The 16956-nt window shown below is 32.4% G+C and overlaps 2 protein-coding genes across 2 annotated transcripts; one reads left to right on the plus strand and one right to left on the minus strand.

Moving 5' to 3' along the window:
* Positions 1 to 718: 718 nt before the first annotated feature.
* LOTGIDRAFT_203270 (hypothetical protein) lies at positions 719 to 9094 on the plus strand. Its single transcript, XM_009067088.1, has 13 exons — positions 719 to 760; positions 1992 to 2086; positions 2359 to 2405; positions 3354 to 3426; positions 3767 to 3926; positions 4250 to 4318; positions 4467 to 4529; positions 4796 to 4853; positions 5249 to 5311; positions 5478 to 5569; positions 6507 to 6588; positions 6884 to 6930; positions 7290 to 9094. The coding sequence occupies exons 2-13, from the start codon at positions 2028 to 2030 to the stop codon at positions 7425 to 7427; spliced, it is 951 nt and encodes a 316-aa protein (XP_009065336.1). The 5' UTR covers positions 719 to 760; positions 1992 to 2027; the 3' UTR covers positions 7428 to 9094.
* On the minus strand, positions 8793 to 15959 carry LOTGIDRAFT_155546 (hypothetical protein; the record flags this gene model as incomplete). The annotated part of the gene is made up of 7 exons (XM_009067089.1): positions 8793 to 9147; positions 9541 to 9708; positions 10565 to 10773; positions 11019 to 11170; positions 11404 to 11554; positions 14192 to 14318; positions 15748 to 15959. 7 exons carry the CDS (start codon positions 15957 to 15959, stop codon positions 8793 to 8795), a joined length of 1374 nt encoding a protein of 457 aa, XP_009065337.1.
* Positions 15960 to 16956: the final 997 nt, after the last annotated feature.

The raw sequence follows: 16956 nt of genomic DNA on the forward strand, positions 1-16956 counted from the left end.
TAGGCTAGCCGTAAGATGGGCAATATACTGAGGCCATGTGTGCTACAGGCTTAAAGTTCCCTTGACAGTTGGAAATCGAAAAAGAGCACACTATTCTAGCTGTCCTGGCAAAATTTCCCTCATTGCACACTGCATGCATGGCATTGCCAGTCTTCATCAAAGGTACAGAAACGTAGGATAGGTTTTATTCCAAGATGTGTAATTCAATATTTAACCAGCCGCATAATATTAATTCATATATTATTTCACAAGCGAATTATTGTCTAAAGTGAGTTCTATTGAGGCAAAATCATATTCATTACTGGTGCATGTAGATCTAACTGTTTATAATTCCAATTAACACTTCGTCACTTCACTCATTCGATACTCTTTTTGCGTTTGTATTCACAGTAAACGAGAGAAATATTTTCTTTGGTGAAGCCTGTGCATGAATCACAAACAAACGGTTTTATTTATGGTTGAAGACGTCACAGCTGCCAAAACGTTGCATCTAAAGGGGTCCATTAACTCACTGTGATCCTCATTTATTCATATATCACATTTTAGAAACCAATGACAAGAATCCATGTTCAAATCAGAGAGCTGATGGACAAGTATTTTTTATCAAATGGGGTCCATTGCGCTGTTTAGACCTAGTAGCCACTACTGCAGAACAAATATGTGACTACATTAACATTATCAAGTTATCGAATGCAACGTTTATATTATGTCCCCCACCCCTACCCCACCTTCACTGGCATTAGACAAGTGGACAAGTGTGGTATGTTGAAGCATTACTTCCATCTAGCTTTTCTCTACTGCTATTGGCATAGTAGCCTAGTGGGAAGGCTGTAAGATTTAACGTGCCGATGTCTTTCATTTGTAACTGAAATTGAAATGTATGAAACGCCGGTGCGACATACTGCCTATAATGCTGATTATGACATGCGAATTGCTAGATAACAAAATAAATGAAATCATTTCAATCTAAAAGCCTATAGTAGGCCTTGGGCCCTTGGCCGGTGTTGCTGTAGAGAGTCAAAAGCTAAAATACAAGTAGGGGTCTGGGAGATCATCCCAGAAGACATTTAAAAAAATAGAAGCCCATTGAGGGCATTTCTGATGATTCTGAGACATAAAAATCCGCATCAAGATTTTTTGTATAAAGCTTTTGTGAACCGCCACACAATTTACCTTTGAAAATTGTCTTCCAGTGCCGAAAAAGGCATTTTCTGTGATTTCAAACACCTTCGATATGCAATTAGAAATTACATGTGTTATGATTTAACTCATGCCGTCATGGGAACCAAAGGTGCGAAATTACAAAGGGAACCTGTGAATTTTGTATTAAGAATACTAAGCCCCGAAGCGCCATTTCCAGAGATCTGAGAATCTGATCTGAGAATTAATTATAATTAGAATTAAAAGCCCTCAAGTGCTATTTTCAGCAATGTTAATCAAATCATTTTCTGATAAAATAAAAACTGCCGAGTGTTTCTGTTCTGGGGTATAATTCACATTTTCTCATCCCCTAATGAGGGTGCTGCTGACTACTAGTTTTTATATTTACAGAAACAGAATCCCATTTCACCAGTTAATAATTATCTGTATGAATTAAGATATCAACTTCAGGCCTGCTGAGAGTATTACACTGGCTTTGACTTTGGTTTGATAAAAAGGCCAATATAATTTAGCCTACTTAAATTATGAAGAATTATTAATTGAAAATTTGATTTTTACAGAGGGGAAATATTTATTTCAAATGTAAAATTTCCAAATCTTAAAGGCCCTAATAGATACTCCTGATCGGAAGATAAATAGCATGCAATTGAAATTCTTTGTCATAAAGGTGAAATTAGCGAAAAATTCAATGCTGAGCTCAATGTAGCCTGAGAGTAGTTGACCCTCAAAATTAGATTCAAAACTGAATGATTATCAAAAGAAAAAAAACACACAATATAAAACAGAAATCAATCATCATATTAAAGAAGAAAATTTCTTTTCGTTTACAGGCTACTAGTATGGTTTGATATATTTTATATATTGAAATGGAAAAGGATAATGATGTTCTTGGACAATATAGGGCAGTGTCCAATAAACTGAAAAAGTAAGTATAACTTAGTCTTAAGGGTTTTGTTTTCTGATATTCAAAATTCAAATAAATTTTCAGGATTTTATAAGATCTAATTTTACCACTTCATACATAACTTCTAAATCCAGTTTCATTATGAAGTGAGGGCATTATTGAAGTGAGGCCTAAGGCTAAGCAGGTATGTAACCTTCCCCACAATTCTGTCCTAAATTTATGAACTTTAATTCTCCCATATTTGCATTCTGTTCAGTCAGGGTTGTTAATCAAAATCAACATTTTATTTGTAGGAGGTTTTTGAAAAAACCAAATTTATCAGAAGGGATAGAGCAGTTTGGTAAGTAATGGTTACCATCTTGATAAGACCTATGAAGTAAAAGAAAACTTCTGTCAAATACTGTTATAGTTCTGTAATAGAAAGGATTTTTTTTAGTGAAGAATATATTAGATTGTTATGAGGCATTAGGGGGTGGTTAAAGGCTAGCACACACGATAGCTCCCAGCTAAGCAAAATTTCATTTGTGTCTCCCAGCTCAGCTCGCAGCTTTCGTCGTTTTCCCCCGCACACGTTAAGCTTAGAACTTTCGTAAACAGGGTGTTGAGTCATAGACGTCTAAAAATAACTAGATCACGTGACCGTGTCACTTTAACAAAATGTCGGACGTCAACAACCCTTCGAATGATTCAGAATATGAAGAAATTTTACTTCTTCTTTTGTTGTTGCATCGTTGCCGACGAAGAATACTTGCATGCTCTCGTAAGCTATGGATACGCCAATGGATACGCCAATGGATTCAAACTCGCATTCACCGATGGGCGCAGCCATTTTTGTTTGATCATGTGCTAGCGCATGGGCCCCAGTTCAAAGTTGAAAGCTAAGAGCTTTCGAGTGCGCATACGGTAAGGTATTTTTAATTCGAGGAAAAAATTATCAAACACGACAGATAATTTCCTTAACGCCTCGAATGAAAAAAAACTTAAGTAAACTCCGCTCTGAGCTGAGAGGCACAAATGAAATTTTGCTCAGCTGGGAGCTCTCATGTGCGCTAGCCCTAAGGGGATAGTTAAAATAGAATTGTTTCTTTTTCTACTTTCTTATTTACTTACTTTGAACCTGATTGTGCTTCAATAAGATTATATCTGTAACTACATATAAATTTCAGATAAGTTATTTGCATTTTTTTGTGCAATCTGAAAATTATCCCAGATCAAGTTATTAGTGATTTTGCAAATTTCAATTTATCTGAATCAGTGACTTTTGTTTAAGATGAAATTAATTTTTCAGGTAGTTTAGCTAAAAATTTAGATCAACAGGAATGTCCACAATATTCTGGGTTTTGCTGTTTAGCTCAGGCTAGGTATATATATATTTACATCTTACCTAAATTAGATGGTGAATTGATATCCTAGGTATCTTCCCCAAAATCCATGAAGTTTGATCCCAATCATTTCTGTGATTTAAGGCACTTTAAGATTATATATCCATGTCAAATAACCACTTCTGCTTTCCTACTTAGTATTCAAGGATGATTAAAATCCATGCCATAGTTCTATGCCAGAAATGTTTTGCGGTATCAATGAATATCTGGGTATAATACTCATATACCCCTAAACCGGTTCTGCAGACTTGTCTACCACCACTGAATGTCATTGCCAATTTTGCTTGTCATGTTAATATGTTTTTATAACTTTCTGTAGATGTGAACATACTCAGACAAATCATGCTGGGGAGGCATTAGCTTTAACCAGTGCAGCAAGATCCTTTCTAAAAGCTGAAATCAAGAATCAACAAATTAAATGTGTCAGTTTTGAAGAACATTTGATAGCTGCAATCAATTGTTATGGTCATGCTATCAGAGTGAGTGTGTTTATTACCTGTTTCACTTCATCTTCTTGTTAGGTAAAGTTGGTAAATATGACCTCATTGCTTATAAAATATAGAAGTGGATTGATGGTTTCCAGAATAATGTTATCTTGGGTGAAATGCAAGAAAGGCAAGCAGTGTGCACAGAAGAAATTTTACCCCTTCTTTTCAACCTCAAGCCTTTAGCACACAGTGCCTTTATTTATGGTACTTTTTGCAAGTGTTTTTTTTTTGTTCTGCAAGAATAAGTAAACCTTTCTCTTACATTTGATCTCAAATATGGATTATAATATTTCATATTTACTTATTTGTTACAGGTCCATATAGAAAACAAACAGATAAGTCTAGCAGCCTCACTTTCTCTTGAACTTGGTCATGCTTTAAAGGTAAGACAATGAAGAACGTTGAACCTATTAATACTAATCAGATTTCAACATTATTTATGAAGACATAATTTTTTGTCATGAATTATCCAAGTAGGCTACTGTTTTATTGTATTACTGGCCTCTTATCGGTCATTATTATATATTGTAGAATTTAGACAAACCAGGTGAAGCTGTTGGACATTTTCAAAGATCTGCAGAACTCTTATCTCAAGTAGGTCTACTTTTCTATATTAGAACTTCCATTTTATTTAGGTGAAGGTCTTCTGAACAATGTTCAATCTTTGGGATTCTAAGGTCATATTCAAACCTTTGGTCAAAGCTGTGTGACTTCAAAGAGAGTGAACTTTCAACAACAGAACAGAAAACTGCAAAAAAAAAACATACTCAGAAATGCCATACATCTTATTGTTTGTTTACATATACAGCGATTTGTATCCTCGCTTTCTTTTGTCATTCCTTTTAAAATTGTTCTTTCAGAGCCCCTTGGACTGTCTAGAAGCTTTAGATTTAGTTTCATCATGTAAAATAGAAACAAGTAAGTAGAGCCTAATATTCATTTGGTGTAGTAAAATTATAGAATCTATATACAACTCAAATTTTGACACAATTGCAATGGAGAATAATTGATCTTCAGTGTAAAGTTACTTGTTCAATATATTTTACAAGTGTTATAATGCATAGCTACATGATTAACACCAAATAGTCCCAACTGTCATTTATTATGTCTACTGAAAACAAATTTATACAAAACCATGTTTGGTTCTTACATAACAAACGAACGTAGTTCACAACCATTTTGAATTTCTTCCTCGACTTATTAGTATGATTTTAATCTTGTGCTTCCTACCTTAGTTTTGAAAAAAACAGTTGAGTACCTCACAAAATACACTAGTATAGCACTTACAAGACATACAATTTTGAATATTGTAGAAGATTATGAAGGAGCATTAGCAGTTTTAACAGAAATGACTTATTTAGCTCAAGAAAGAGGAGGTAAGATTGTGACTATAGACTGCTGTCTCAAGTCAATTCATATAATTTAATCATGACATCATGTATAGATACTCCAAGAGACAAAAGAATTGTGTTTTTAAAAGTAATACAGGTTTATGATCATCTATAATTAAATAGTCTATAGCTTTGTTTGTTTCAATTCAAGGTTCAACGACAACAGGAAAACCACTAGGACCCTATGTTGATATGTTAGTCAAATGTGAAATAGCTAGAGTATTGTTATTGATGCTTTTACAGGTAACCAAATCTTATGTTACTTGATTATATATATTTAAGAAATTGAAAAGCTATCTTTAAAATTCACTTACATGCAAAATTGTGATTATTTGGATAGTTATTATTTAATATATAGAGTACAGTGGTGTAACCTATTTTCGGATATAAAGATTCAACACCGAATTTCGTCAAAGTTAAAAAAACGAAATTTTTTTTTATGTCTTAGATGTTTCCTCAGATATTCCACAAAATTATCAAAATTGGTTTGTTTCGATTTTATTTATTAATCCTTCACTTTGATCCATATTTCATGAGCAACCAACTTGGTAACGGCGGCAGAATGCGTCACCTATTTTCGTGTACAATGTTTGATCTATAAATAAGTCTAGAAAAACACGTTATATGGATACCGGTATAATTAACTTCTCTTAGTATTTATCATTAATATCAATTCATTATAACTAGTGACAATTCCTTCAAAGAACCACGATTTAAAAAAAAAATAGTGGTTGACAAAATAAGATACGTAGCGTGATTTATTGCTAAAAGTCACTGAAACAACATAAGAATATGGTCCACTTTGTGTTTCATAGAAATTTTCTGCTGACACAGAATCCGCTAGTTGATCACATGACTTCATTCGTTGGACTACATTCTAGCAGACGACACTTGGAATTCCGATTACCGCTTGAGATTATAAGGAAATTCGGTGAAAAATGGTGACTTTTGGTAATAACTGAAATCCGCCATTTTGTATTTGTCAAAGTATACATTAATACATTTTACCTTGCTTGAAACTACTGAATTCATTCTACTAGCTGATATTGTAGAGAAAACCCATGTTTATCAAAACAAACTAATGCGGAGGTCGTGCAAGGTCGCTCATGTCAATTATTAATGCTTTCTGGAAATCAACGAAATTAGGTTACTTGATTTTAATAACACTGATTATTTTCAGCCTACTCCACAGCGTATCAGACCAGAACATGCTCAAACATTAGAAAAATATGCTTGGGAAACTACAGAAGATAATTTTTCAGGTAAATATTAGTAACAAATCAAAGAATATGAAATAATGTTAAACCTTTGAGGGATATGTGTAAGTGAAATATTGTTTACAACTGAGGTGTATTTCATAACAAATTTAAGAATATAATCAATTAAGTGTAAGCTTGAATGACTATCTGTGGTAAAAGTTTCATTTTGATTCAAATAACATCTAATATAGAAGTGGTCATTAAATTCAAGTTGCAACTAATACCTGTTTTGTTTTAGAAAAGTGACTCGTTGGATATGTGTGATTTTGATCCACTGCTTTTTATTTTCCATATTTAGCTCAGTATTTAGATGAAGATTTATTTCTCTTATTACAATCAATTGTGGTGAGTACAAATACTATACATATTAAGACTCATATGGATGAGAATTGAAAGGGGTAAATTTAGGTATTAGTGTTGAGCATCAGCTTTGATGGAACCGCAGACATGACATGAATGGTGTAGGGGGATAATGATGGTTTGATTGAACTACAAAAATATCCATCTTTCTGAATATATCTGGCTTTGGTGGAAACCCCTGCATCATTTTTCGCAGCCTACTTTTTCTGACCCTACACCAGCCGACAGCAGTCATAAGTAGCAATCAGAGGCTGGAATAGGGTCAGCAAGTGTTGCACTACCGTTGTGCTTTAAATTTTTCTAGTCACCTCCACACTTCCTAAATGGTTTATATTTTATTTCAGATGGCTTGTCAATCTAGAGATATTGAATCATTACAGGCATTACAAACAGAAATCTGGCCAATGTTATCAGCTGAACAAAATCAAATTCTTCATTTAGTTATACAAGAGATATCTCATCCTACTGGTGAAGGAGTGTAGTTATCAGAACATTCTAGTCATTGTAAAAAGTATCGTATGTGACAATTGAGCTGTTTAATATCTATTACATCTACATTCCTTTTGTTTTAAGAGATATTATACAATTATAAGATTATCAGATTATGAAAGAGGTGAAATTCTATATTGATTTAAATTGTTTAGTGAAAAGACTATTACATGAGTCATACCTGTAACGTATTTATCAATGTTAAAAGGACAGGTTCGCAATCTGTTTGGCCAATGGTACCTTCGTCAGAAACAGGAATTTATCAGCTATCAGTAATGGTGTTATCAGCTCACAATCTAAATTTAAGCCTTTATATTTATGTGTTTCCGGAATTATCTGCGTTTAAAAATAATGACTTGTCTTGACAATAAATCAGAATAATGTTCTGAGGTTTACATGGACAGAAGTAGTAGTCGTCATTCTTAACAAAATATATTTATTATTAAAATATGGCAAATATAAATCAATCAATATTATAAACAATAAATGCTGGGTCTTTACTTTGGCCCAAAGTCTTTGGGTTGGGCATATGTTGATCTTTTTAAGGATTTCTAGCCTTTCATTTGTACTGACATTCAGCTTTTCATGACCAGTAATCAAAAGCCTGTAAGAAAGCTTTGTCCTGATAATGATGTTTGCACAAATACCCAAATGTTTTTTGAGAATAGGAACTGCCTATTTCTGATGCCCATACAAGGTTAAATAATATATATAAAATGCCTCTTTTGTCTCAAGTTCAAGAATATATGGGTTTTGAAGAGACTCAGACAGTGATATCAAAAATAAAAGTATAGCTTTCTAACACAAAATGGTACAATTGTCTCTGACATTCTCCCAATTGACTACCAATTAAATGGCGGTATAGAGTTTCTCATGCATAAGACTGAACTGAGTATTCTATAAGAGAAACACATTACCTCGGTAATCTTTTGATATATTGCTAGGGTGTTTTTGCAGGCCGATTCAATTTGAAAGATTAGCTATTTTGTGCAATTGGGAGCCAGGAAGTATAGCCTAATCGATACATTTGTTAGAATGTCTACCTAAACCAATTAGGCTTAATCCTAATCTTCCCAGGATGTGATTAGATTAGACTTTTAACTAATGGTTGCAGGTCAACAATAGTAATAATAATAATCAAAATAGATGACTTTCTTATGTTGTCAGCGGAGGCAGCTATATTGCCTAATCCACAACATCCAATTTCCATTTGTAGACAACTGCTAATCTAATCGAAATGGAACCAAATTGTACTTGCAAATCAAAACCAAATCAAATCGGCCAACAAAAAAGTTTTTAATATATAGCCTAACTAATTCAGTTTACACGCAGACTAGATAATCTATAAAATAATTTGATTAACTGTTTTTAGACTTTGATTTTGGTTTTGGTTTGATAAAGTTAACAACTGTTCCTAATATAAAAAATAAAAGGGTGAAAACATGGGCTATATAATAAATTGATGACCAATACCGCAATGTTTCTCCAGCTCCTAATAATAGAAATCCCATACACATATAGTCAAATCCACGCATTTTAAAAAACCAACAAGCCCAATCAAATAGTTTTTCTTGTTGAACAGATGTATTGGTTCTAAAAGCTTTAATCATGGCTTGTTCAGCCATCAATATAGGTGGTACTGTCATGAATGATAGGTAATAACCAGGATGTATACCATGCCAATAAGCACTTACTGCCATTGTGACTGATACTCTGAAATCAACAGAATGTTAAAATTTTAAAGAAGAGATTTTTTTGTCACATTTATTGGAGCACAAAGTATCTTGGCAATCCAAAGTAATTTAGCATGATTCACAATTTAAATTTTGTCAAGTTATTGAAAATAAGAAATGAAATAAAAAATAAGGATGTGAGAGGGCTGTACAAAGTTTTGGACAGAATTTCAATTGATTTAATAATGAGGATTCCTAGGCAGGATTGCAGGAAGGTGCTAGGATAATCATAGCTACTTGAATACTTGTATTGCCACGGAATTTTATGAGTTGCGTACATGTAGGTCCTATCAAACCATCAATTATCATGAGCATTGATATATACATCTTTTACTTTCATGTCTATAACATAGTTATACAACTGAATACCTACTTTAAAGATTTAATTGGAACACGTTTATGAACATAAGCTGCTAACCAGTATTGAACTGATTTATTCCAGGCTTTTAATCCATCTTTTGTTTGAGGTGCCAGTTCACATCCATATATGTCTAAATTATAAACTGTATTATGATCATATTCTACCTTCTCTTCTTTTACACTGAAATAAAAAATTTAGATCTATTCCAGTTCAAACAGAATATAATCTTTCCATAAAATTACTACTATTTAATAGATTCAAAATAGGTGATGATGACAAAAGTAAATTGTTGAAACACTGAGTACAATAAAAAATGGTATATAAATAAGTATATAATAAAATTGTGTTTAATGTGATCTCTACCCTTAAATGTCTAACAAGGAGAGAAGTAGGGGTGTCCAAGTTTAGATTTTGGAGCGCCTGTTGGCTGTGGATTGTGATAGGCCCGGGTTGGTGCCCAGTTGTTTGATTATTTAGCAGTCAAGATTTCAACTGGAGTGTCTTGGTAAATGGAGTGAGAGGCGACTGGTGTGTCTCTCTTATGATAGATGTCAGCAAAGTGTTCTTTCAGCCTAATACGGAAGATTCTCTCGCCAACATATTGTTTATGACTTAGATTGAACGTAAGGAGTTAGATGATATTTCTACTGTTGCAAGTTCAGGTTTTGGAACAGTTACATGATATTTTGGTGATGGAGGAAGAAAACGTGTTTTTATTTGTAAGCGTGTTGCAATATTGGCAGTTATGGATAATACATGAGTTATGAAGAGATCTTTAAGAGAAGAGGTTTGTCTGTATGCTGTAAGACAGGGAACGCTCTGTTGCAGTCATTGGAACTGGAAAGGATGTGACAGTTTTCTTTAAGGATCTTGCTGATGTGGACCCAGCTGGGATTGTAGTCAAAACCTTGACGTGAGTGACTCTTCGGTAATTTTTGCTTATTGAAAAGGGATGTCCTTTCAAATGGATAACCATATTAGGTTGTCTGCATGTAGTTTGTAATTAGCTGGTACTAATCTCCTTTATTTTTCTTACCTATCTTCTAAAGCTGTCAAGTCTGTTGGTCCCTGACCACAACGAGATTCAGCCTTTACAGGGAAGGCACCTAATGTTGAAGTCATACACATACATTCAGATAATATCCATGCAATATATAATCTAGTACGAAATATCATAAACATTGGTACCATAAAGAATAATCTATACCAGAATGATCTTTCATAGAACTCATCTGTTTTAGCATACTGTAAAGAAATTATTGTACCATAAGTAAATGATTAATATCAATACAGTAGCCTAAATAATATTTTAACTCAACAACATAATTAAGAAATTATTTAACTGATGTGTCAACTCTCAGAATATCCTACTGAATCTAAATTAGCTTACATATTATAACCACAATCCTAGTCTTAAAAAATGCTAATGTAATATGTTCGAAGAATAATGGACAGAATAGTACTAATTTCAATAAGAAAAATGTACAAACCTGAACATCAAAATAGTAAGATAAAGTATAAAATGTGGTAATTATGATTGGTAGTGGTTTTATTTTATGATATAAAGGTATTAAACTTGGTATTTTATTACTATTATCATTATGTAATAAATATGAATAAACACTATATTTGTAGTATGGACCTGAAATATAATAAATTTACATTAGAACCCTAGTTCCCTGAGGCACTAGTACCCCATTAGTTACATTAGTTAGAAAGAGGTACAAATAGTCCAAAATGTTGGGAACCATACTCATCAGACATACTATGATACTAATAATTGTGATCTTGACCAGTGAGGACTTTGCTTTCTATCTATCACATAAGAAACTCGAGCAAGAATGTTTTTTTTACTGAACATAATACATAGCATACCTGTTAAAAGGCCAATATAACAAAAAGAATAACTAAATGTATGCCATAAGTTATTTCTATCAATAAAAGTATATTTCTTCAATAATATATTTTCTTCTGCATTATCTGTTATCTTATTTACATCATGTATTTCAAATGCCAAACCAATCAGCTATAAAAACATAATAACACATTTTTCCTTTAATACACATAAGCTTATCATTGAAAACTAAATGGCTTTAATTCAGTCCAATGCAGAACCTTATATTGTTGCTGGAAGTTTATATAGAAAGAGCTCTTATTGAGTAATTCATTTCTTGGGCAATTCCATGGTAACGGACGTACATTTCAGACAATTTTCTGTCCTTACCAGTAAAAGTTTTAGGCTGAAATGTTATTTGCAATATTTAAACAATGAATGGTTTATAACAGAGAACCATTATGCCTTTCAGTGGGTAATATTTTTTTCTGGTTCAATTTATTTGATAATTCAAGTTTAGTAACGGACGTACAACCCAAAAGTTGTAAATTATGAAACCGTACGTTTAATACTGAAAGTCTGTGAATTATGGATTTCCAAAAAAAAATCTTCAGGATATATTTCTGTATATATTGAACAGTTATTCAACAATTGGTTTAAAATCTTGATTCATACCTTATCTCAACTGTTATATCATTTATATTAAGGTAACGGACGTACACGTGCAAATATATATTTCAAATACAGCATCTCCCTTCTTTCTGATATACAATAGTGCTCTCTGAGTAGTATAGCGCTGAGAACACATACTTGACAGCTCTCAGAAGGTTCAATCAATTCAAAGCTTTATCATATTCAAAATATGGTTGAAAAGATGAGGTAAGATAGCTTGCCAAGCAAGATAATATTCGCCCACTGTCAGCTTTGATTTTGAATAAAAATATTTAGCAGCACAGTAACAATCACCAGTATGAAATATTCAACCTTCAGTCATACACTTCTTTTGAACTCTTTAGGGCGATACTGAATAATATTGAGTATGAGTTATTGCCCTTGTTCTTGAAAACATGTTCAAATTTTAGCTCATACTAAATATTTTTCGATTTTTCTGATTTTCAATAGGGTTTATTCTGTGGTGATAACAAACTCTCATGCCAAGTTTTCTCAAAATCCGTCAAGAATTGTGCCTTCTAGTGTGTTTACGAGCTAAAAATTAAACATGTTTTCAAGAACAAGGGCAATAACTCATACTTAATATTTTTCGATTCTTCTGATTTTCAACAGGGTTCATCCTTGGGTGATTACGAACACTCACACCAAGTTTTGACAAAATCCGTCAAGAATTGTGTCTTTTAGAGTGTTTACGATGGACGGACGGACATGGGTGACGGCAATATACGCCCCCCATTTCATGAAAGGAAATTAAGGCCTTAAGCTCAGTGTTCTGTCCCTTAGCAAGGCCTACAGGTATGATATTTACCAACACATGCCCATGTATTATATAAATGATTTTGAAAACAACACAAATGCAATAAGATTGCCTTAAATCAAGGTAACAGACGTACAAGGTAACGGACGTACATAAATTTGTAACGGACACACAATTTGAAATAGGGCCTTAACTTTGAAATTTTAAACATTTTCAAGGCAGCTGCTTTATGAGCATACTATGGGCAATTAGTTAGCTTTGATTATAGAACCCTATATTTTTACATGTGTTAATAAATGTTTGACAGTGAAAAATAGCCCCATATGGTAACGGACGTACTATTTTGTACCGCTGACTTAAAAATGGTATGTTGTTAAAAAAGTTAAGCAAAAGAATTTCAATTTTTCATTCTTTAGAAGAAAAATGTTTCTTATCTTACATGTGTATCTAAATAGAACTAATTTCAATAGTGATTTGAATGTTTTACAAGCCCTTTAAGATAAATAAACAAAATTGATATAATTTCATAAAATTACTGATACACAAGATATTCCTCCAAAAATTCGTCAAAATAATATTTTTAAATATTTCATTTATTTTATTTCATAATAAATTTCCCAAAATAATTAAGTATAATATATTCTTATTGAAATAAAAAAAGTTTCTAAACTTTCTGATTTATTCTAAATTTCATAAATCAGTATCATTTACCATGGAATTGCCCTCTTGTCAATATCATCAGAGTCAGATTATGAGTTAACAAGCTACTTTTAATATTCATTTAAGTCAGTTTTCCCTTTTCTTGATCAGTTGATAAACAAATGGATGCCTAGAAAGATATGCCCACTTTCCTGATATACTGAAAGTATAGACACCAATCTGTGTGTCAAATCATACTAAAAATCTAATTTGTGCAACATATTGTTGATTTAATCAAACACACTAAATTCTGATATAAGCTGTCACCTCTATTGCGTTCACAAGCCAACAAATTTTGATGCATTTTTACTAGGTCAAGGACCATTCCTTTGATCAAATAAATCGTCAAATTCAAACTTGACTAAGATCTCATCATTACAAATTATCACACCAAATTTCATTTAAATGGATGAAAACTTTAGTCTAGATTGTGTACACGCAATAACTCAAAAAACATTTATCGAAGGATTTGTCAAATTCGAACTTGTCCAAGATCTCATCATTATAAATGATCACACCAAATTTCATTAAAAGCTGATGAAAACTGTAGTCTCTATTGTGTTCACAAGCCAATTGTGGACGGACAGACCACATTATAATGTGGGCGTATAAGAAAAACAATGTCATTAAAAATATGGTTTTTTTTTTTTGTTTATCATAAAAATAAGCTAATTATCAAATATTCTTTAAAAAAAACTTACCCGTAAGGTGATAAATAGTTGGACAGCATTGGATAATGGTGGAGCAGTTGGCAATCCAAAATAATGAATAGTTCTAAATAATGCTAAATAACCAAATGCCCAAACATAGCTAACAAGATGTACATATCTAAAATTTAAAACAAAGGTAAACTCCTAGCACTATCTAAAAGTAGAACTGTTTTTAACAGATATTTAAAGGAACAAGTTCGACTTTTTTTATTATGAACAATCTTACATTAGTCTCAGAAACGGGAATTTTTTATGCTTAGTCAATCAGTAGTGTTCACAGCTCAAAGCCGAAATGTGAGCCTTCTAATCCATGTGTGTCCAGAATTATCTGTATTTGAAAGTTAAAAAGACAAATCTTTTTTTCTTGAGACACTGCCATACAGTCAAGTAACCTAATTTCGTGCTAACCTATTTTTCGTTCATTTCCAGAAATGATTAATAATTCACAGGTGCGACCTCGTGGCACCTCCGTATTTGCTTGTTTTGATAAACATGGGTTGTCTGCACACTGTCAACTAGCAGAATGAATCCAGTAGTTTCAAGCAAGGTAAAATGTATTAATGTATACTTTGACATAAACAAAATGGTGGATTTCAATTATTACCAAATATCACAAATTTTTATCGGCTGAATTTTCCTTATAATCCTAAGCTTTAATCGGAATTCCAAGTGTCGTCTGCTTGAATATATTCCAACGACAAACTAGCAGGTTCCGTGTCAGCAGAAAAATTCTATGGAACCCAATGTGGGACATGTTCTTATGTAGTTTCAATGACTTTTAGCAATAAATCACTTGTTTTACTTATCTAATTTTGTCAGTCACATTTTTTTTCCTATATCATTTATCATTGAAGGAATTGTCATTAGTTATAATAAAATATTATTAATGATAAATCCATACCACATTTTTTTTTTCAACTTATTTATAGATCAAACATTGTACACGAAAATAGGTGATGCAGTTTGCCGCTATTGTCGAGACGGTCACACATGAAATATGGGCCAAAATGGAAGATTCATAAAAAAAATCGAAACAAACCAATTTTAATTATTTTATGAAATATCTGAGGAAACTTCTTAGACATAGAAAAAAAGGTTTCCGTTTTTTAAATCTGAAGAAATTCGGTATTGAATATTTATATGCACGAAAATAGGTTACACAAGTATAATTATAAGGGCATCTATAGAAATAAAAAAAGAAACTCCTAGCTTGAAATATTTGTGAAGGAATTAAGTTATTTTTGTACTGTATTTTCTTATACTTCTGAAGATTATGTACATATATTCAAAACTAAAATCAACCCCAAAAAATCGTGCATATCCCTTTAATGACACTTTTTAAATAAACAAAAAATACATCAGACAACAGTTACTGAATACCGGAGGCAGAGGGGTCCCAGTTAGATAATACATGCTTGTGTGAATGACAACACTTTTTGTGCACTAAGTAAAACTCACGGCAAGGATTTATATAATTATATATGGTGGAAGAAGACTGTTTATATTTATTAGCAATTTAGATTAAATTAAGGTACCAAGTTACCAACCTACAACTAACAAATTTCAAGAGGAGACAATTCACCAAAACAGCAATTAACGAATGAAGACAATGAAACTTGCAAATGATAACGACTAGAATGACTCCAACCAAGCATGTAACAAATCTTTTTACGTTTGCGCCTCTAATATACTTAATAAAACTACCAAAAAGTACTGAAAAAATAAGAAGGCCGGCATAAACTGTGTCATCGGAGGCCATTTTGCAATACAATTTTTACCTCCTTAGCTGGAGAGCATTGTAAAATGCATGTCACATGATGAGAATAGTTATGTCACATGACTTTACAGTTTAGGTGGAAAGAGGCGAAGACAGTTCACAAGTTGGTGAGTTATTTTTACTCAAAATGTACATTATTTACTCCACTAACTATTGCCTCATTTGGTTGGTAATTGCTGTTCACTATGTTATCAACATAAATGTTGCGATCTCAAAAGGCTAAACTGTTAAATGTTTAAAACTTCCGACTTTGTTCTTTACTTATTATTTCATTTTTATAATAAGTCATCTGACTTGTCATTTATTAGTTGACAGTGACTTGTAAGTTAAACTTCAGAACTGCATCTCAATCTGATATTTTCGCACATTAATAGATTGACAGAGTTTATCAGGATAGAAAAGATTTCATTTTCCAAATAATTTCAAAACAACATTTATAGCCTTAGATATGTCACAACCTAAAATTACTAAAATATCATGTCAATATCTTATCTTCTATTTCTAATAGATAAAACCTGATGCCTAGGACTAAATGACTGTTTTATGACATTGAGCGTAATGAATCTTTACTAGGCTACATTATACAGAATATTTGTGGGAGTGTGTGTTCATGGAACTGTATCTACCGTAAGGGTTGTAATTTTAGATTTGACATAAATACTCTTTTCTCCTAGAAATTACACATAAAATAAAATGACCCACATTTTGGATTGAAAATACCTGTCGGTAAAAATTTGCCACCTTAGAAAAATGATTTGCAAACAGTTTCCAATTTGTACTCCTACCGTACCTTATTTTTTAACATTAAAAAAAAAATGATTTTACATGTTTTGCCCCAATATCTGTCAGAATGCACCAAATAAATTCAGTTTTGAAAATTTTCTGGGACCCTCTCCTAAAAACTATAATTATTATAATGGATCGTATATCTAAATGATTGAAAATTCTAATGTAGCTAAGAATTTATCATGTAAAATAA

The sequence above is a fragment of the Lottia gigantea genome (assembly GCF_000327385.1).
Source record: "Lottia gigantea unplaced genomic scaffold LOTGIsca_8, whole genome shotgun sequence".
Classification (NCBI taxonomy): Eukaryota; Metazoa; Mollusca; class Gastropoda; family Lottiidae; genus Lottia; species Lottia gigantea.

Excerpts from the sequence above, each read along its gene's own strand:
- LOTGIDRAFT_203270 (XM_009067088.1), top strand. The coding sequence starts at position 2,028 with ATGGAAAAGGATAATGATGTTCTTGGACAATATAGGGCAGTGTCCAAT. Across the intron at positions 2,087-2,358 it reads GTGTCCAATAAACTGAAAAA|GAGGTTTTTGAAAAAACCAA; the intron begins GTAAGTATAACT and ends TTTTATTTGTAG. Across the intron at positions 4,319-4,466 it reads AACTTGGTCATGCTTTAAAG|AATTTAGACAAACCAGGTGA; the intron begins GTAAGACAATGA and ends TATATATTGTAG.